The 20,815-nt window shown below is 39.7% G+C and overlaps 1 protein-coding gene across 2 annotated transcripts; it reads right to left on the bottom strand.

Moving 5' to 3' along the window:
- Positions 1 to 1,342: 1,342 nt before the first annotated feature.
- On the bottom strand, positions 1,343 to 19,917 carry LOC139401195 (protein O-fucosyltransferase 2). Of its 2 annotated transcripts, XR_011632924.1 has the most exons (10): positions 19,724 to 19,917; positions 14,946 to 15,196; positions 10,635 to 10,779; positions 10,173 to 10,283; positions 9,864 to 9,930; positions 8,284 to 8,409; positions 7,871 to 8,051; positions 6,713 to 6,836; positions 5,246 to 5,686; positions 1,343 to 4,732 (listed from the first exon to the last, which is right to left on the bottom strand). XR_011632924.1 is itself a non-coding variant. In XM_071145609.1 (9 exons), the coding sequence occupies exons 1-9, from the start codon at positions 19,912 to 19,914 to the stop codon at positions 5,533 to 5,535; spliced, it is 1,350 nt and encodes a 449-aa protein (XP_071001710.1). In that variant the 5' UTR covers positions 19,915 to 19,917; the 3' UTR covers positions 4,737 to 5,532. The 2 variants fall into 2 exon arrangements, 1 of the variants encoding a protein (XP_071001710.1); XM_071145609.1 differs by lacking the exon at positions 1,343 to 4,732 and having other exon boundaries at positions 4,737 to 5,686.
- Positions 19,918 to 20,815: the final 898 nt, after the last annotated feature.

Raw genomic sequence — 20,815 nt, 5'->3', positions numbered from 1 at the left:
TTCGGGCGGTGCTCGGCGGTCGTAGCTGCCATCGATTCCCTTTCCGTTTGTTTTGGTTATTGGGTAATTGGGTACACCTGTTTTGTATTAGGGTTTGTTTGTAGGGTATTTAAGGGCACTAGGCCCGCTGGGTATTTGTGCAGGCTTGTTTTTTGTTACTCTGTGTTTGATGGTGTGATTTATTTGTGTCTTTATTCTCCGGACTATTTTTGTCCTGTTGTTTGGACTGGCAACTTATATACGCCCTGTGTGTTGGCGTGACTGTTTTGTTGCGCTGGTGAATAAATTTGACAAACGACTGAACCCTGCTCTTTGCGCCTGATTCCACCCACCACTCCTAGTTGATCGTAACATAAGTAAGCATTTCACTGTAAGGTCTACACCGGTTGTATTCGGCGCACGTGACAAATAAACTTTTTGATTTGCATAATTCACTTTAATAACTCTACCTACATGTATATCCAGTATATTACCTCAATTACCTTGACAAACCGGTGCCCCCACACATTGACTCTGTACCGGTACCCCCTGTATATAGTCTCGCTATTGTTATTTTACTGCTGCTCTTTAATTATTTGTTATTTTGGGGGGAAATGTCTCTTAAAACTGCATTGTTGGTTAAGGGCTTGTAAGTAAGCATTTCACTGTAAGGTCTACACCGGTTGTATTCGGCGCATGTGACAAATAAAATTTGATTTGATGCTCCAGATACTCAACTAGTGTAAAGAAGGCTAATTTTATTGCTTCATCAATCAGAACAACAGATTTCAGCTGTACTAACATAATTGCAAAAGGGTTTTCTAATGTTCAATTAGCCTTTTAAAATGATAAACTTGGTTTAGCTAACACAACGTGCCATTGGAACACAGGAGTGATGGTTGCTGATAATGGGTCTCTGTACGCCTATGTAGATATTCTATTAAAAATCAGCCATTTCCAGTTACAATAGTCATTTACAACATTAACAATGTCGACACTGTATTTCCGATCAATTTGATGTTTTCTTTAAAAAACAAGGACATTTTTAAGTGACCCCCTCCCTTTTGAACGGTAGTGTACATTGAACTATTTCAGACTTGAAAAACATATACAATGACTTGCAAAACTCCTCTCTCATAGCCGAACAACTAACTCTTGAATAGGATTATTGCCTACTGTTGTGCTATAGTAGTCAACTCTCATTATTAAAAAAATGAACTCTCAATTGTACAAACAAACTGTATTTGATCAACTGATAAGATACATTCTGAGGTTTTTCCTCTTGAAATGAACCAATACATGTCCTCATCATCATTGAACATATTTGCTTTCTCAGGAATAAAAACAGGGCTGGGTCTAGTTATTTGAAAATAGCCTCTTTAATGGCGGTCACCTTAGAACATCTTGACAGGTGATAGCTTTGTGTCAGTCCTTTTGTTGTAAGAAAAAGGAAAGAAAAAAGATGATGTAATCAGCGAAAATACGGTATGAGCTCTGATTTAGTCTTGAAAATAGTTTAAAATTAAATCCTTTCCCAAATGACAGTCATACAAGTGGAAAAGTACAAAAATGTCACAACATTGTCATTCAATTTTTATACAGTATATGTAGTCTGTAGAACAAACGTTACTGTAATTGTAATCTTTGTCAGAGTTATGTTGATATCTGATCATATAAAATGTAGATAATATTTGGGGTTTCACCATAATAAACTGGTCAATCCATGTTCACTATGCGGCTTTGAACTTAGAAAAATGGCACATCAACATACTATATTTAGCCACATATCTGCTTCTCTCTGTTGGAAAACTGCATTGTCAACCAAGCAGCAAAGTTTCTATCATAGGCTACACACAAAGGAAAACAAAACAAAAAGAAAAAAGGTTTCTCAAGCTCACCAAAATGTGGTACAGCATAATAAGGACGACCAAATAGACTTTGAATTGGCAGAAGTAAATGAAAGAAGACACTGCTCTTTCAATTCATGTTACCCCAACAAATAATTCCCCTAAAAGTATTCAGACCCTTTGACTTTTTCCACATATTTGTACATTACAGCCGGATTCTAAAATTGATTAAATAGTTAGTTCACCTCATCAATCTACACACAATACCCCATAATGACAAATCAAAAACAGGTTTATAGAATTTCTCTCAAGCTCTGTCAGGTTGGATGGGGAGCATTGCTGCACAGTTATTTTCAGGTCTCTCCAGAGACGTTCAATCGGGTTTAAGTCCGGGCTCTAGCTGGGCCACTCAAGGACATTCAGAGACTTGACCTAAAACCACTCCTGCATTGTCTTGGCTGTGTGCTTAGAGTCATTGTCCTTTTGGAAGGTGAACCTTCGCCCCAGTCTGAGGTCCTGAGCGCTCTGGAGCAGGTATTCATCAAGTGCCATTTACTGAGGAGTGGCTTCCGTCTAGCCACTCTACCATAAAAGGCCTGATTGGTGGAATGCTGCAGAGATGGTTGTCCTTCTGGAAGGTTCTCGCATCTCCACAGAGGAACTCTGGAGCTGTATCAGAGGGACCAGTGGGTTCTTGGTCACCTCCCTGACCAAGGCCCTTCTCTCCCGATTGCTCAGTTTGGCCAGGCAACCAAACTTCTTCCATTTAAGATTGATGGAGGCCACTGTGTTCTTGGGGACCTTCAGTGCTACAAAAATGTTTTGGTACCCTTCCCCAGATTGGCGTCTCAACACAATCCTGTCTCTGAGCTCTCATGGCTTGGTTTTTGCTTTGACATGCACTGTCAACTGTGGGACTTATATAGACAGGTGTGTGCCTTTCCAAATCATGTCCAATCAATTTAAATTACCACAGGTGGTCTCCAATAAAGTTGTAGAAACATCTCAAGGATGATCAATGGAAACAGGATGCACCTGAGCTCAATTTCGAGTCTCACAGCAAAGGGTCTGAATACTTATGTAAATAAGGTGTCTGTTTTTTTATTTTATTAATTCACAAAAAAAATGTTAAACCTGTTTTTGATTTGTTATTGTGGGGTATTGTGTGTAGATTGCTGAGGATTTTTTTATTTAATCAATTTTAGAATAAGGCTTTAACGTAACAAAATGTGGAAAAAGTCAAGGGGTCTGAATACTTTCTGAAAGGAACTGTATACCATTATTATACCATTATCATTTTCACACATACTAGGTGCTGCCATTATGGTTGATAAAACAATGGTTTATATATGTAAAGTTCACAGACATGAGTGCAAACAAGTGAAAATAAAGTGGTGACCTTGAAAACATCTGACCTATAAAACATCTGTTCTTTAAAACGTATTTGAAGGTTTTTGTCTATTCACAGTTTGCACAATTCTCAAAACAATAAAAACATGACACAAAAAGCACTATTAGAACATATATTGTACATATATACAGTTGAAGTCGGAAGATTACATACACCTTAGCCAAATACATTTAAACTCAGTTTTTCACAATTCCTGATATTTAATCCTAGTAAAAATTCCCTGTTTTAGGTCAGTTAGGATCACCACTTTATTTTAAGAAAGTGAAATGTCAGAATAATAATAGAGATAATTATTTACTTCAGCTTTAATTTCTATCATCACATTCCAAGTGGGTCAGACGTTTACATACACTCAATTCGTAGTTGGTAGCATTGCCATTCAATTGTTTAACTTGGGTCAAATGTGTCAGGGAGCCTTCCACAAGCTTCCCACAATAAGTTGGGTGAATTTTGGCCCATTCCTCCTGACAGAGCTGGTGTAACTGAGTCAGGTTTGTAGACATCCTTGCTCACACATGCTTTTTCAGTTGCCAGCAAATGTTCTATATGATTGAGGTCAGGGCTTTGTGATGGACACTACCTTGAGTTTGTTGTCCTTAAGCCATTTTGCCACAACTTTGGAAGTATGCTTGGGGTCATTGTCCATTTGGAAGACCCATTTGCGACCAAGCGTTAACTTCCTGACTGAAGTCTTGAGATGTTGCTTCAATATATTCACATAATTTTCCTCCTCATGATGCCATCTATTTTGTGAAGTGCACCAGTACCTCCTGCAGCAAAGCACCCCACAACATGATGCTGCCACCCCCGTGCTTCACGGTTGGGATGGTGTTCTTTGGCTTGCAAGCTACCCCCTTTTTCCTCCAACATAATGATGGTCATTATGGCCAAACAGTTCTATTTTTGTTTCATCAGACTACAAAAAGTACGATATTTGTCCCCATGTGCAGTTGCAAACCGTAGTTTCGCTTTTTTATGGTGGTTTTGAGCAGTGGCTTCTTCCTTGCTGAGCGGCCTTTCAGGTTATGTCGATATAGGACTCATTTTACTGTGGATAAAGATACGTTTGTACCCGTTTCCTCCAGCTTCTTTGCTGTTGTTCTGGGATTGATTTGCAATTTTTGCACCAAAGTACGTTCATCTCTAGGAGACAGAATGCATTTCCTTCATGAGTGGTATGACGGCTGTGTGGTCCCATGGTGTTTATACTTTACTATTGTTTGTACAGATGAACGTGGTACCTTCAGGCATTTGGAAATTGCTGAATGAACCAGACTTGTGGAGGTCTATAATGTTTTTCTGAGGTCTTGGCTTATTTATTTTGATTTTCCCACAATGTCAAGCAGAGGCACTGAGTTTGAAGGTAGACCTTGAAGTACATCCACAGGTGACTCAAATAATGCCAATTAGTCTATTAGAAGCTTCTAAAGCCATGACATCACTTTCTGTAATTTTCCAAGCTGTTTAATGGCACAGTAAATTTAGTGTATGTAAACTTCTTTTTTTTTGTTGTTATTTTTATTTTATTTAAATTTTTACCCCTTTTTCTCCCCAATTTCGTAGTATCCAATTGTTGTAGTAGCTACTATCTTGTCTCATCGCTACAACTCCCGTACGGGCTCGGGAGAGACAAAGGTTGAAAGTCATGCGTCCTCCGATACACAACCAACCAAGCCGCTGCTTCTTTAACACAGCGCACATCCAACCCGGAAGCCAGCCGCACCAATGCGCCGGAGGAAACACCGTGCACCTGGCCACCTTGGTTAGCGCACACTGCGCCCAGCCCGCCACAGGAGTCGCTGGTGCGCGATGAGACAAGGACACCCCTACCGACCAAGCCCTCCCTAACCCGGGCGACGCTAGGCCAATTGTGCGTCGCCCCACGGACCTCCCGGTCGCGGCCGGTTACGACAGAGCCTGGGCGCGAACCCAGGGACTCTGATGGCACAGCTGGCGCTGCAATACAGCGCCCTTAACCACTGCGCCACCCGGGAGGCCGTATGTAAACTTCTTACCCACTGGAATTGTGATACAGTGAAATAATCTGTCTGTAAACAATTGTTGGAAAAATTTGTTGTGTCATGCACAAAGTAGATGTCCTAACCGACTTGCCAAAACTACAGTTTGTTAACAAGACATTTGTGGAGTGGTTGAAAAACGAGTTTTAATGACTCCAACCTAAGTGTATGTAAACGTCCGTCTTCAAATGTATATATACAAATAACAAAGCTCCACTTTAACACTGCAATTGGCATGTTCTTTGAGAGCTGTTGAGAGGGGTGCCACGTCATTGCATCAGTAAACTATTTTCCAGTGTGTGGGCTGTTCACACTCCTCCTCACTGTCCCCACAGAAGCGGTTGTAGGTAGTTTTGGGGTCGAATCCCAGAATCTCTCTCTCCTCGTGGATCCGGAAAGAGAAGGTCGACACAGATGTTCCGATAAAATACCTGGGAAATGGGAGGGCGATAGAGCGAATTCAATTCAATGCAACTATATCTATCCCACCAGGGGCAATTAAAAAAGACAAGTCCGTTTTACAAGTATCAAATCAATAGAAAGTCTTCAACACATGAAACACAGTATACAATAGACTTCACATTCCTCATCACCCCATACAGTACACAACATGCTAATAATATTGATTTAAATGCAGTGCAAATATTCTAAAGTGCAGTAGAAGTGTAATGATGTGTTTAACACTCCAGTACTGCAATAGATTTCTAGTGGTGTGATCCAGAAACTAACGTGACTGGAATGCACCCTCAGACCATGTGATTATAAGGGACAATGGCTTTCAGGTCCATTTGTGGGTCTGACGTACACAGATGACAAAGACAACTATTGTACCATATGATCCGTTAGTTCAGTTGAAAATATTTACTTAATTTAACAGCAGAATCTTAGACAACATAGAGTACAATATATATACAGTATGTTTGAAGTACAGAGTCTTATCATGAACACCTAGATCTGCCATCTCACATTTAAAATGGGATACAAAAACTTCAATGATCTTACTTTACTCCTTCAAGCGTATTTCAATTATTCTGTTTATCCCTCTATCATGGGTGGCTTATTACATTTAAACATTTTGATGTCGAGTAATGATGATGTAAAGCAAACCTCAAATGTTTTAAGGAATTGTTTCGGCCTATTTTTACACTGCTCTGACAATCTAATTCCCTTTACAGACATTTGATAAAATATGATCTTAAAGGAAACTTACAGGCTAATAAAATTATTATAATACTGTAAGTGGTATCACATGACCCACTATCCTACAGAACGTGAGGGTAACAAAAGCTGTTTAACTACAGTATGCTCGTGTGCACTTCAACAAAAGAAAAGTACAAGAATGTCTGCATCATGTGTACTTGTAACAGCTCCCCACCCTCAGTCTGCACACATTGTGCAACACTTTCTTTCAACTGAATGGTGGAACATAGAAGCATTCATTGTGAGGAGAGCTGTACCTGGCATGTGCGCAGATCCATTGGTCGACGATAGCCACACCCCCGTCCTTGAGTAGTTCCAGGTCCTCCCAGGTGGGTTCAAAGCGTGTAATCTCTGGTAATATCTTCTTCAGCTCCTCCAGCTCTGCACAAGACAGACAGATGCCTCATCAGGAACACACTGGCCTTAGAGCCATACTCTGACTGGCCCTATTGTCTAGATCTAGAGATTAGATTAGAAAAGTGTATTGAAGTGTCACTCCACAAAGACACAATAATACAAAAACAACAACTCAAATTTAGTTTTGAGACACTAAAAAACAATCATAGTCAAACATGGTACAGGTGTTAGCTACTGTATAATACATTATATCATACACATGTAAGCATAATCAAAAAACAAAGTACAGTAGAAAAAGGACAATTAGTAATTTATAAAGAAACATCCCTGTTGGGGGATAAGGTGGCAGGCTTTGCCACAGGCATTTACATTATTGTTACCTGATAAAATTTCACACGATTTGTTATTTTCATCTAGACCGTTAAAATTATAATTTTGTCTGGAGAGCTGACGAAAAAGACAATCCTTAATGTCATTGTATAACCCACAGACACCCTGTAACGGTTGCCGTCCAGAGTAAGAGAGGAGGACCAATGCGCGGCGTGGTAAGTGTTCATATTTTTAATAAAACAACTGAACAAAACAACAAAAACGACAAACGAACAGTCCTGTAAGGTGATGAAAAACACTAAACAGAAAATAATCACTCACAAAACACAGGAAAAGGCTACCTAAGTATGATTCTCAATCAGAGACAACGATCGACAGCTGCCTCTGATTGAGAACCATACCAGGCCAAACACAGAAATACAACATAGAAAAAAAACAGACTATCCACCCCAACTCATGCCCTGACCAAACTAACACAAAGACATAATAAAGGAACTAAGGTCAGAACGTGACACTCTCTGTGGAGTAGGCTACAGACAGCATAAACCTGCCAAACCTCTACTGGGTTATACGGTTGGGGTCAATTCCATTTCAAAAGTCAACTGAAATTCTAATTCCTAACACAGTTATTTTGTTATTTTCTTAGGGCTGCAAATATGAATGGCTTTATTTTAAACTTATTTATTTTGCATTCAACATCAATCAATGGCACCAAAGTACAACTGTACCTTCCTCATCTGCGTCAGTGGCAACAAAGACTCTGTCTAGTTTGTTTTTCTTCATGAGGTCCCTGATCTTCTTGACAGCTCCTTTGAGGCTGGGCACATCCTCTCTGTGACCCCAGATAAAATCCTTCCTTCTCAGGTGGACACCCAGGTACGGCCCCCCTCTGGCAGAACCCAGCTTATTCTGAGTTTACACACAGAAATGAATAACACGTCAAACCATTCATGCCCAATTAAAAGTACCCACTAATAGCAAAACAGAACTATTCTTAGCTTAAGACACCCCCACCCACCCCCCCACCCCCCTTTTTCCCACACAGTACATGTTGCTAGTGCAACAAGTAATCAATGTGGATAGATAAATACATGTAATTTAAATGTGCGAGGCGTGTATGTATGTGAAAAGGTCTGAAAACCTTAATGCGAGTCCAGTCCTCGTTGTATACGGTCTGGTCCTGCTCGTCTGTGGAGTTCAGGTACTTTGCACGGAACTCGTCCCCTAGGAGACGCAGGTGTTTGGAAAAGACCATACTGCGGCGAGTCTACAGAGGAGAAGACACACAAAGACTTAGACAAAATGGAGGAGTGTTAAACAAATCAGGAAAGAACTATTCACCACTCTGCATTAAAGTAACTATCCAGTGTTACCATATTTCTATGAAATATGACCTATAATTAATTACAATATACAGTTGAAGTCGGAAATTTACATACACCTTAGCCAAATACATTTAAACTCACAATTAAATTGCTGACATTTAATCCTAGTAAAAATACATCCTTGCTCACACATGCTTTTTCAGTTGCCAGCAAATGTTCTATATGATTGAGGTCAGGGCTTTGTGATGGACACTACCTTGAGTTTGTTGTCCTTTAGCCATTTTGCCACAACTTTGGAAGTATGCTTGGGGTCATTGTCCATTTGGAAGACCCATTTGCGACCAAGCTTTAACTTCCTGACTGAAGTCTTGAGATGTTGCTTCAATATATCCACATAATTTCCCCCCTCATGATGCCATCTATTTTATGAAGTGCACCAGTCCCTCTTGCAGCAAACACCCCCACAACATGATGCTACCACCCCTGTGCTTCACGGTTGGGATGTTGTTCTTTGGCTTACAAGCCTCCCCCTTTTTCCTCCTAACAAGACGATGGTCATTATGGCCAAACAGTTCCATTTTTGTTTCATCAGACCAGAGGACATTTCTCCAAAAAGTACGATCTTTGTCTTCATGTGCAGTTGCAAACTGTAGTTTTTTATTTATTTTAATGGTGGTTTTGGAGCAGTGGTTTCTTCCTTGCTGAGCTGCCTTTCAGGTTACGTCGATATAAGAGTCGTTTTTCTGTGGATTTAGATAATTTTGTACCTGTTTCCTCCAGCATCTTCACACGGTCCTTTGCTGTTGTTCTGGGATTGTTTTGCACTTTTCACACCAAAGTACATTCATCTCTAGGAGACAAAACGCGTCTCCTTCCTGAGCGGTATGATGGCTGTGAGGTCCCATGGTGTTTATACTTACGTACTATTGTTTGTACAGATGAACATGGTACCTTCAGGTGTTTAGAAACTGCTCAAAAGGATGAACCAGGCCTTGAAATACATCCACAGGTACACCTCCAATTGACTCAAATTATGTCAATTAGCCTATCAGAAGCTTCTAAAGCCATGACATAATTTTCTGGAATTTTCCAAGCTGTTTAAAGACACAGTCAACTTAGTGTATGTAAACGTCTGACCCACTGGAATTGTGTTACAGTGAATTATAACTGAAATAATCTGTCTGTAAACAATTGTTGGAAAAATTGCAAAGTAGATGTCCTAACCGGCTTGCCAAAACTAAAGTTTGTTAACAAGAAATGTGTGGAGTGGTTGAAAAACTAGTTTTAATGACTTCACGCTAAGTGTATGTAAACTTCCGACTTCAACTGTATGATTGTAGGTTGTTAACCATTACCAGACATAGATACATTCTTTACAACTTGACATCAGACTTACATCCCAGTAGTCCTTTCCTGCGTAGTGATCATGGAGGACAGTCTCTGCTTTGTCCAACATCACAGAACTGCGGGGATATGAAAGGAAAGAGCTCCCTCAGTGAACAAATGTCCACATCTCATACAGTACATACAACAAATCCAATAAAGACTATGCTGTCAACTCTAGAATATTACTTTTTGTTTTAGTTTAAATAGGAAGTCCACATTAAACCTGTAATAGTGGTATAATTAATACACATCCTTAGACAAGAAGATTAGGATTCAATAATTGTATCTATCTTAGCCAAACACACATTTATTGACTCACGTTGATGTGATGTTGTTCTGCAGGAGTGGTGCCAGGATGGAGGCGTGGCCCTGAGCTGACAGACAAGTGACGTTCACACCCCTGGTTTCCTCATAGCCCCAAAACCATCCTCTAACAGCGGGAAAGGAAGGAGAAGAAAGAGGTGAGACATGCTTTCAAATTAGGGAAAACTGCTCACAACGAACATGACAATTTTATTTATATGAATATAAGTCATACTCACTACACCCACTATACTACTACTACTACAGCTCGTTCCACTGCCATAAAACACATTTTAATATCTGAAACAAGTATTTACCTTTGATAATTCAACTTCGCGAGACATAAAAGGTAGGTAAGCACAGATGCCAAACTCATTGTTAGTGTCCACATGCAGTAGTCCTATGCATCTTTGGAATGTATTGTGTTGAATGTATTGTGTTCCTTCCTATCCATCTCTGAACCTGGTGATTACTGTACCTGTAATAACCCTGTTTGTCTTTGGAGTACAATAACCGTTCAACGCAGGGTCGCTGGTCCACTTTCTCCTCCCATTTCCCGTCAGTCCACCCTTCAGCGTAGTTCTGTAGCACCAGGACCTGTTCGATAAATGGGCCTCCAGACTCTGGAGCCAAAAACACGGAAATATAACATGTTACTTTAAGCCTGAAGGTATAATATTTTATATCTTCTTATAAGCATGTATAAGCCTTTATAACCATGTATCATTATGCATAAATTATACCTATGGAACAATCCTAAACAGAGGAAAAAAATGGAAATCAGCCAGATGTCAGGGAAAGTCGACTAACCACAAAAACATGGGCATTTACTCAAATGTCTGAGGGGTGACCAGAACGGTACTCTGATATTTTTCTTTTACAATGGCTTTTCCAGCACGATCCCAGCAACTATGGTGGATACAAAACCAGGCTAGCCGGGTACAGGGACTCGTTTCCAGCTGCGATGTAACTTAAGCATTACGATGATCATACCAGATGCATTGTTTTTACGAGCACTAAATAATGCACTAAATCACAGATTGGGCACATCATTGCGCACATGTTGTCACATATTATGAAACACATTCAGGCAAAAATTACAGACAGCAGCCTAGTCACAAAATATACAGTTCCTTGCGAAAGTATTCACCCCATCCTATTTTGATGCCTTACAAACTGGAAATAGATTTTTGGGGGGTTTGTATCATTTGATTTATACAACACTTTGAAAATGCAAAATATTTTTGGGGTGAAACAAACAAGAAAAAATACCAAAAACCTGAAAACTTGAGCGTGCATAACTATTATCCCCCCAAAGTCAATACTTTGCAGTGGAGGTTAACCGATTAAGATTTTTCAATGCCGATACCGATTATTGGAGGACCAAAAAAGCCGATACCGATTAATCGGCCGATATTTGTAATAATGACAATTACAACAATACTGAATGAACACTTATTTTAACTTAAATAAATAATGAAACATGTTCAATTTGGTTTAAATAATGCAAAAACAAAGTGTTGGAGAAGAAAGTAAAAGTGCAATATGTGCCATGTAAGAAAGCTAACGTTTAAGTTCCTTGCTCAGAACATGAGAACATATGAAAGCTGGTGGTTCCTTTTAACATGAGTATTCAATATTTTCAGGTAAGAAGTTTTATGTTGTAGTTATTATAGGAATTATAGGACTATTTCTCTCTATACCATTTGTATTTCATATACCTATGACTATTGGATGTTCTTATAGGCACTTTAGTATTGCCAGTGTAACAATTACCTAAAACACAAGGCCAAATATACACTGGAGTTGCCTAGTTACAGTTTTAACTTAAATCAGCTTGAAAATCTATGGCAAGATTTGAAAATGGCTGTAGAGCAATGACCAACATCCAAATTGACAGAACATTAATGCATTTTTTAAAGAATAAAATGACAAATATTGTACAATCCAGGTGTGCAAAGTTCTTAGAGACTTGCTCAGAAAGACTCACAGCTGTAATCGTTGCCAAAAGTGACATGTACTAACATGTATTGACTCAGGGGGTTGAATACTTATCTAATCGACATATAATTGTGTTTTAATGTTAGAATTTTGTGAATATCCTTGACAATTTTTTACAATTAAATCTATTTCAAGGTGTCAAAAAGAGGAAATACATTTAATGAGAGATATAAGAAAGATCAGGAAACTATATGTATTTTTCTTTACATATATTTTCCCATTTATTTTAGGCACTAAACTATCTCCATATACAGTGCATTCTGAGAGTTTTCAGACCCCTTAATTTTTGCCACATTTTGTTACGTTACAGCCTTATTATAAATTGATTTTTTTTTATCCTCATCAATCTACACACATTACCCCATAATGACAAAGCAAAAACTGTTTTTTTAGAAACTTTAGCAAATGTATTAAAAATAAAAACTGAAATATTACATTTACATAAGTATTCAGACCCTTTATTCAGTACTTTAATGAAGCACCTTTGGCAGCGATTACAGCCTGGTGTTTTCTTGGTTATGAAACTAAAAAGCTTGGCACACCTGTATTTGGGGAGTTTCTCCCATTGTTCACTGCAGATCCTCTCAAGTTCTGGATGGGGAGTGTCGCTGCACAGCTATTTTCAGGTTTCCCTGGAGATGTTCGATCGGGTTCAAGTCTGGCTGGGCCACTCAAGGATATTCAGAGACTTGTCCCGAAGCCACTCATGTGTTGTCTTGGCTGTGTGCTTAGGGTCGTTGTCCTGTTGGAAGGTGAACCTTTGCCCCAGTCTGAGGTCCGAGCACCCTGGAGCAGGTTTTCATCAAGGATCTCGATCCCTTGATTCTGACTAGTCTCCCAGTCTCTGCAGCTGAAACACATCCACAGAGCATGATGCTGCCACCACCATGCGTCACCGTAGGGATGGTGCCAGGTTTCCTCCAGATGTGACACTTGGCATTCAGGCCAAAGAGTTCAATCTTGGTTTTATCAGACCAGAGAATCTTTTTTCTCATGGTCTGAAATTCCTTTAGGTGCCTTTTGGCAAACTCCAAGCGGGCTGTCATGTGCCTTTTACTGAGGAGGGGCTTCCGTCTGGCCACTCTACCATAAAAAGCCTGAGAGAGGAACTCTGGAGCTCTGTCTGAGTGACCATCAGGTTCTTGGTCAACTACCTGACCAAGGCCCTTCTCCCCTGATTGCTCAGTTTGGCCGGCCGACCACCTCTGGGAAGAGTCTTGGTGGTTCCAAACTTCTTCCATTTAGGAATGATGGAGGCAACTGTGTTTTTGGGGAGCTTCAATGCTGCAGAAACGTTTTGGTACCCTTCCCCAGATCTGTGCCTCAACACAATCCTGTCTCGGAGCTCTACAGACAATTCCTTCGACCTCATGTCTTGGTTTTTGCTCTGACATGCACTGTCATTGTTAAAAACCTGTTTTCACTTTGTAATTATGGAGTATTGTGGATAGATTGATGAGAATTTATTTTAAAAACATCCATATTAGAATAAGGCTGTAACGTAACAAAATGTGGAAAAAGGGAAGGGGTCTGAATACTTTCCGAATACACTATACTTCCACAATTTTTTTGAACTGGTACAGGGGATCTTCAGACGAGTCTTTTGAGACTTGTGGGCATCCTAGAGCAAAACAACCGAGATGTATACTGAACAAAAATATAAACCCAACATGGTAGTACCATTTTTCATGAGCTGAAATCCAAGAAAAGTTCCATAATCACAAAAAGCATATTTCTCTCAAATTATATGCACAAATTAGTTTACAACCCTGTTAGTGATCATTTCTCCTTTACCAATATAATTCATCCACCAGACAGGTGTGGCATATCAATAAGATGATTAAACAGCATGATCATTACACAGGTGCACCTTGTGCTGGGGACAATAAAAGGCCACTCTAAAATGTGCAGTTTTGTCCCACAACACAATGCCACCGATGTCTCAAGTTTTGAGGGAGCAGGCAATTGGCATGCTGACTGCAGGAATGTCCAACAGAGCTGTTGCGAGATAATTTCATGTTAATTTCGTTACCATAATCCGCCTCCAATGTAATTTTAGAGCATTTGGCAGTACATCCTAATGGCCTCACAACCGCAGACCATGTGTAACCACGCCAGCACAGGAGGGGGGGGGGGGGGGGGGGCATTGCTGAGGAGTATTTATGTCTGTAATAAAGCCATTTTGTGGGAGAAAACTAACTTTGATTGGCTGGGCCTGGCTGAGTCCTGTGACCATGAGACATCCCAAAAATGGTTCTTCTCACAAAACAATTGTGTTAGTTAGAGTCTCATCCTGCCATAGAGTGGCTTGTAGGCCAAACCGTTCAGACGGTTTTGTGAGAAGACCAATTTTTGGGATGACTCGTGGTCTGACAAACACCACTCTAGCCACTCACCTTTCACCGCAGATGCGGAAGGGCTACATAGGCCCTTCTTTTTTTTTTATTACGTTAAGGGTTAAACCCACTTTGTAACATAACAAAATCTGAAAAAATTCAAGTGGTTTCTGAAGGCACTGCAGCCTATATATTTTTTAAGGCAGTCATCTCAGATTTCATTTGAAAGATTTTATCCTTCACTTGTTTGTAACAATTGCAACATTGTATTTGTAGTCAACTTTGTAGTCACGTTATTAACGAAGGCTCGGGGAAATACATCGACCACTAAAGATACATGGTAAGATGGTTCTAACGATGATTGCTATGAAGGCTCTGGGAAACAAGGCCCAGCTCAGTTCGAATCAGGTCAGTTCTGTAGTGTGGAAGGGGTATGAGACTGCTGAACTCACCAGCTATAAACTCCTCGTACTCTATGACAGGCACGTTGCCCTGCAGGCTGGTGAGGCTGAAGAACTCTCCCCAGGGGATCCTGATCTGGTGGATGTCTGGGCTCTGCCAGTGGTAAAGACGTCCCCAGGGGGGCAGCACCAGCACCCAGTCACTGTGTCTCCTCAGGGTCTTCACCAGGGATGCCATGCGAATGTACACGTCCCGACGAAGGTTGAAACCCTCTGGGGGGTTGATGTCGTAAAGCAGGTACCTGACAGCATAAAGATATAGAGATAGTATTATATGTTTCATTGTGTTCTATTAGGCTATGCGCCTGGCTGGCAGCCTCATAAACATGAGTTCTGTTGGAGCTAGACACTGCGGTCAAGTGAGCCAATTTGTGTGCGTGAATACATAACACTTTACGGTATCATGTGTTTTCTGGTAGGGAAACTGAGTAGGATGCACTGTCATGCACAGATAGAGACAAGCGCCTTATCAACAATTATTTTGATACGATGCCCATATTATGCCAACTTAAAATATGGGTTAATATAACTGGTTAATCTTTATTACAGTGAACTTTGAGGTAACATTAATCAATTTTAACACAGTAAAATTGGATGGCAAACATTTTCTCATGTCTGCCACTAGTACATCACTAATCCATTGTCATTAACATTCAAAGCATAATATGCCCATATTATGACAGCTACAAGATAAGAAAAACACTAGTTTTCTTTAAATTACAGTGACATTTGATGGATTATAATTACAGTTAAAATGGATGGTAAACATTTTGTAACATGTCTGCCACTAATACATTAGTAATCCATTGTCATTAAAATTGCAACGCATAGCATGCCCACATTATGCCAGCTTCAATACTAGAAAAACTCTAGTTTACTTTATATTGGAGTGAACTTCGATGAATTATAATTTTAAGACAGTCAAATTGGATGTTAAACATTTTGACACGTCTGTACACTTATTAAAAAAAATTTGCCAAAGGAAAGCCATGTTTCACATCTGTAAATCTTAACAAACTTGTTTTTCTCTGAGAATAGACATTTTCCTTAAGGGGATGTACCCCCAATCTACACTATCACCAGTACTTACATCCACATTTGAAGTAGAGGTTGACCGATTATGATTTTTCAACGCCGATACCGATACGGATTATTGGAGGACCAAAAAAAGCTGATACCGATTAATCGGCTGATTTTTAAAATGTATTTGTAATAATGACAATTACAACAATACTGAATGAACACTTATTTTAACTTAATATAATATATCAATAAAATCAATTTAGCCTCAAATAAATAATTAAACATGTTCAATTTGGTTTAAATAATGCAAAAACAAAGTGTTGGAGAAGAAAGTAAAAGTGCAATATGTGCTAACGTTTCAGTTCCTTGCTCAGAACATGAGAACATATGAAAGCTGGTGTTTCCTTTGAACATGAGTCTTCAATATTCCAAGGTAATAAGTTTTAGGTTGTAGTTATTATAGGACTATTTCTCTCTATACCATTTGTATTTCATATACCTTTGACTATTGGATATTATTTTTAGGCACTTTAGTATTGCCAGTGTAACAGTATAGCTTCTGTCTCTCTCCTCGCCCCTACCTGGCCTCGAACCAGGAACACAGACAACAGCCACCCTCGAAGCATCGTTACCCATCGCTCCACAAAAGCCTCAGCCCATGCAGAGCAAGGGGAACAACTACTCCAAGTCTCAGAGCGAGTGACGTCACAGATTGAAGCGCTATTAGCGCGCACCCTGCTAACTAGCTAGCCATTTCACATCGGTTACACCAGCCTAAACTCGGGAGTTGTTAGGCTTGAAGTCATAAACAGCTCAATGCTTGAAGCATTGTGAAGAGCTGCTGGCAAAACACACGAAAGTGCTGTTTGAATGAATGCTTACGAGCCTGCTGCTGCGTACCATCGCTCAGTCAGACTGCTCTATCAAATATCAAATCAGACTTAATTATAACATAATAACACATAGAAATATGAGCCTTTGGTCATTAATATGGTCGAATCCGGAAACTATCATTTCGATAACAAAATGTTTATTCTTTCAGTGAAATACGGAACCGGTCCGTATTTTATCTAACCGGTGGCATCCCTAAGTCTAAATATTGCTGATACATTGTACAACCTTCAATGTTAAATGTTCAATGCTGCCTGTGACTGGAACGAATTGCAAAAATCGCTGAAGTTGGAGACTTTTATCTCCCTCACCAACTTCAAACATCTGCTATCTGAGCAGCTAACCGATCGCTGCAGCTGTACATAGTCTATTGGTAAATAGCCCACCCATTTTCACCTACCTCATCCCCATACTGTTTTTATTTATTTATTTTTCTGCTCTTTTGCACACCAATATCTCTACCTGTACATAACCATCTGATCATTTATCACTCCAGTGTTAATCTGCATAATTGTAATTATTTGCCTACCTTCTCATGCCTTTTGCACACAATGTATATATAGACTCCCCTTTTTTCTACTGTGTTATTGACTTGTTAATTGTTTACTCCATGTGTAACTCTGTGTTGTCTGTTCACACTGCTATGCCTTATCTTGGCCAGGTCGCAGTTGCAAATGAGAACTTGTTCTCAACTAGCCTACCTGGTTAAATAAAGGTGAAATAAAAAAATAAAATAAAAAATTATGTCAAAATTACGTGAAATTCTGGCAAATTAGTTTGCAACAAGCCAGGCGGGCCAAACTGTTGCATATACCCTGACTCTGTGTGCAATGAATGCAAGAGAAGTGACACAATTTCACCTGGTTAATATTGCCTGCTAACCTGGATTTCTTTTAGCTAAATATGCAGGTTTAAAAATATATACTTCTGTGTATTGATTTTAAGAAAGGCAGTCCTTTTTCGAGAATGCGCACCGATATCGATTATATATAAAACGCAGGACACGCTAAATCAACTAGTAATATCATCGACCATGTATAGTTAACTAGTGATTATGATTGATTGATTGATTGTTTTTTATAAGATAAGTTTAATGCTAGCTAGCAACTTAACTTGGCTTCTTACTGCATTCATGTAACAGGCAGGCTCCTCGTGGAGTGCAATGAGAGGCAGGTGGGTTAGAGCGTTGGACTAGTTAACCGTAAGGTTGCAAGATTGAATCCCCGAGCTGACAAGTTAAAAATCTGTCGTTCTGCCCCTGAACGAGGCAGTTAACCCACCGTTCCTAGGCCGTCATTGAAAATCAGAATGTGTTCTTAAATGACTTGCCTAGTTAAATAAAAGGTGTCCAAAAATACAGATTTTCGATTGTTATGAAAACGAATTAATCGGCCATTCCGATTAATCGGTCGACCTCTAATTTGAAGGATATTTTTTCCTTTAAAGTTATATAAAGTACAACAAGTAGTAAAGTAACAAGTAATAAACAAGATGTTTCAAAGGGATAGATAGTATAAAAAAAATAAACAAGTGTTCACCTGCAATAAATAAGGTAGCTCATCTTGCTATACCAACCCAAGTTGTCCATCCAAAACATTGAGTTAATCAGGCGCCCCCATGTCAGTTAACCTCTCCATAAATATATCACTCTAAAACACCCATGTGTTAGTATTTATAGTTTTTTTCAGCCTGAGGGCTAGTCCTCTATATCTTTCTGCGATTTCAACAAATGTTATTTACTGACTATTCACTATACTGGTCTGTAGTGTGCGATCTGGTAGGCCTATGATTTCTTCCTCTATGTCCGTCCTTATGTATATTATGGGCAGGTATGGCTGACACGTTTTCTTGAAAAGACGGCACACTTTGACCAGGGTCATCACCATGGTTTTTTCTTCTGCTGCATGTTTCACGATTTCAACCATCTTAGATGGCATTGTAGCTGTCATAATATGTGCATGTTATGCTTTGCAATGTTAATGACAATGGATTAGTAATGTACTAGTGTCAAACGTGATAAAAAGTTGACCATCCAATTTTACTGTGTAAAAATTAAATAAACGATTTGGTATAATTTTGATTATGGAATATTGAATAAGTGTGCTTCAAACTATTTGCTTAGAATGATTTGTAGCTATCATCTATCTATCTGTACATGACAGTGCATCAGACTCAGTTTCCCCACCAGAAAACACGCGACACCGTAAAGTGTTGTGTATTTGCGCACAATTTCACCCGGAAAATGAAGAGCGGATGGCTTTGCAAGTGTCTGCTCACTTGAGGGCAGTGAGCTATACCTCCCATATACCCATGTGATGTTCACTCATCGGCGGTCAGGCGGACAACTGTAGCCTACATTTGAACAGTTTGTGTTAGTGTTGTGCCTGCCATACAGTTTTGATATGTTTTATTTGTATTTAACCTTTAACTAGGCAAGACAGTTAAGAACAAATTCTTATTTACAATGACAGCCTACCAAAAGGCCTCCTGCGAGGACGGAGGCTGGGATTAAAAATTAAAAATATAGGACAAAACACACATCACGGCAAGAGAGACACCACAACACTACATACAGAGAGACCTGAGACAACATAGTATGGCAGCAACACAACATGGCAGCAGCACAAAACATGGAACCAACAACAGCAAAGGCATATTACCAGGCAGATTGAATATATTATCAGTTTATAGAATGATTTCTGATTACATTGTGTAGCCCACGTCTTGAGTAGATTTTTTTAAACTAAAATGACTGCTCTAGAAGCAAATAACATATTCTATGCGTCCCAATAATACAATATTGAAATACAAGCTATAGCATATGTAGGCCATTGTGTTTAGCCTGCACCCCCTACCGTAGATCCCGTGCTGCTGCAACAGCCGGTGAAAAAACGCTATTTCCTGCTCGGAATGTATCTTCAATTTGACATTCGACGACTACAGCGCTCAACGCGAGAATAGACAAACACAATTTGATTAAAGATTGCACAGAAAAAAGCCACAACACTGGCGATTTGAAACCTCTGCTAAATCTGTGGTCCGCCATTTTTTATTTAAGCAACGCACTTCCGGGAGTGTGAAGCGTCTGTGGTTACATAGCAACTGCATTGATTTGTGTAACAATTTGTTAACAGTGGGTGTGTTCGTAAAGTAAATCTGCGCTCTGGTTGTTCGTAAATTCACCAGTTACTCTGCGCTTTGACACATTCAGACAAGAGTGCTCTGAAATCGTAGTAGATAGCCAGAGCGAATTTACGAACGCATCCAGTATCTGAATGCGTTACAGGATGTGTTCGTAAATTCACTCTGGAGTACGCTCAGAGCGTTGTCAGATTCATGTCTTTATTGTTCTGAAACTTCTATATGTTTAATGTTTTACTGTTAATTTTTATTGTTTATTTCACTTTTGTATATTATCTACCTCACTTGCTTTGGCAATGTTAACACATGTTTCATATGCCAATAAAGCCCCTTGCATTGAAAATTCGTAAATTCAGAGCCTTTCTTTATCGGAGCGTTCAGAGCACACACTGGACGCTCTGGCGGTGGAGTAGGGTTGATCCGAGTGTTCTGACCTCACAACGGCAGTCAAGCGCCGAAGCTTGCTAGCTACTTCCAGACACAAATGATAGAACACCTCACTGACTAGTTTACTCGCCCTAGCAGAGCTGTTTTCATGTTATCCAGAGCGTTGGTGACTATAACTGTTCTGCTGTCAACAATGGATTTACGCTTTACTGACACGGGCCATATTCAACGGGTGTTGAGTGTTAGTAAATGCATCAGTTGTTCTGCGCTCTGGCTGACAGACGAGAGTGGTCTGAAATCGGAGGAGTAGATAGCCAGAGGGAATTTACGAACACACCCACAAGTATCACTACAAGATAGAAGAATGATCCCGATGTATCACATCTGAAGCATCCGGTAGGCGTTTCCACTCACCACCA

The sequence above is a fragment of the Oncorhynchus clarkii genome, chromosome 3, assembly GCF_045791955.1.
Source record: "Oncorhynchus clarkii lewisi isolate Uvic-CL-2024 chromosome 3, UVic_Ocla_1.0, whole genome shotgun sequence".
NCBI classification, from domain to species: Eukaryota; Metazoa; Chordata; class Actinopteri; order Salmoniformes; family Salmonidae; genus Oncorhynchus; species Oncorhynchus clarkii.
The sequence above is the reverse complement of the archived record's forward strand: the minus strand, read 5'-3'. Positions and strand labels throughout refer to the sequence as shown.

Bases quoted from the DNA above. Each gene is read 5' to 3' on its own strand.
- LOC139401195 (XM_071145609.1), bottom strand. From the start codon at position 19,914: ATGGCGGACCACAGATTTAGCAGAGGTTTCAAATCGCCAGTGTTGTGG. The intron at 15,197-19,723 runs GTAGGGGGTGCA...TTATGCTGTCAG, and splicing joins GCAGCAGCACGGGATCTACG to GTACCTGCTTTACGACATCA. The intron at 8,410-9,863 runs GTAAGTCTGATG...TCTCCTCTGTAG, and splicing joins CAGGAAAGGACTACTGGGAT to ACTCGCCGCAGTATGGTCTT.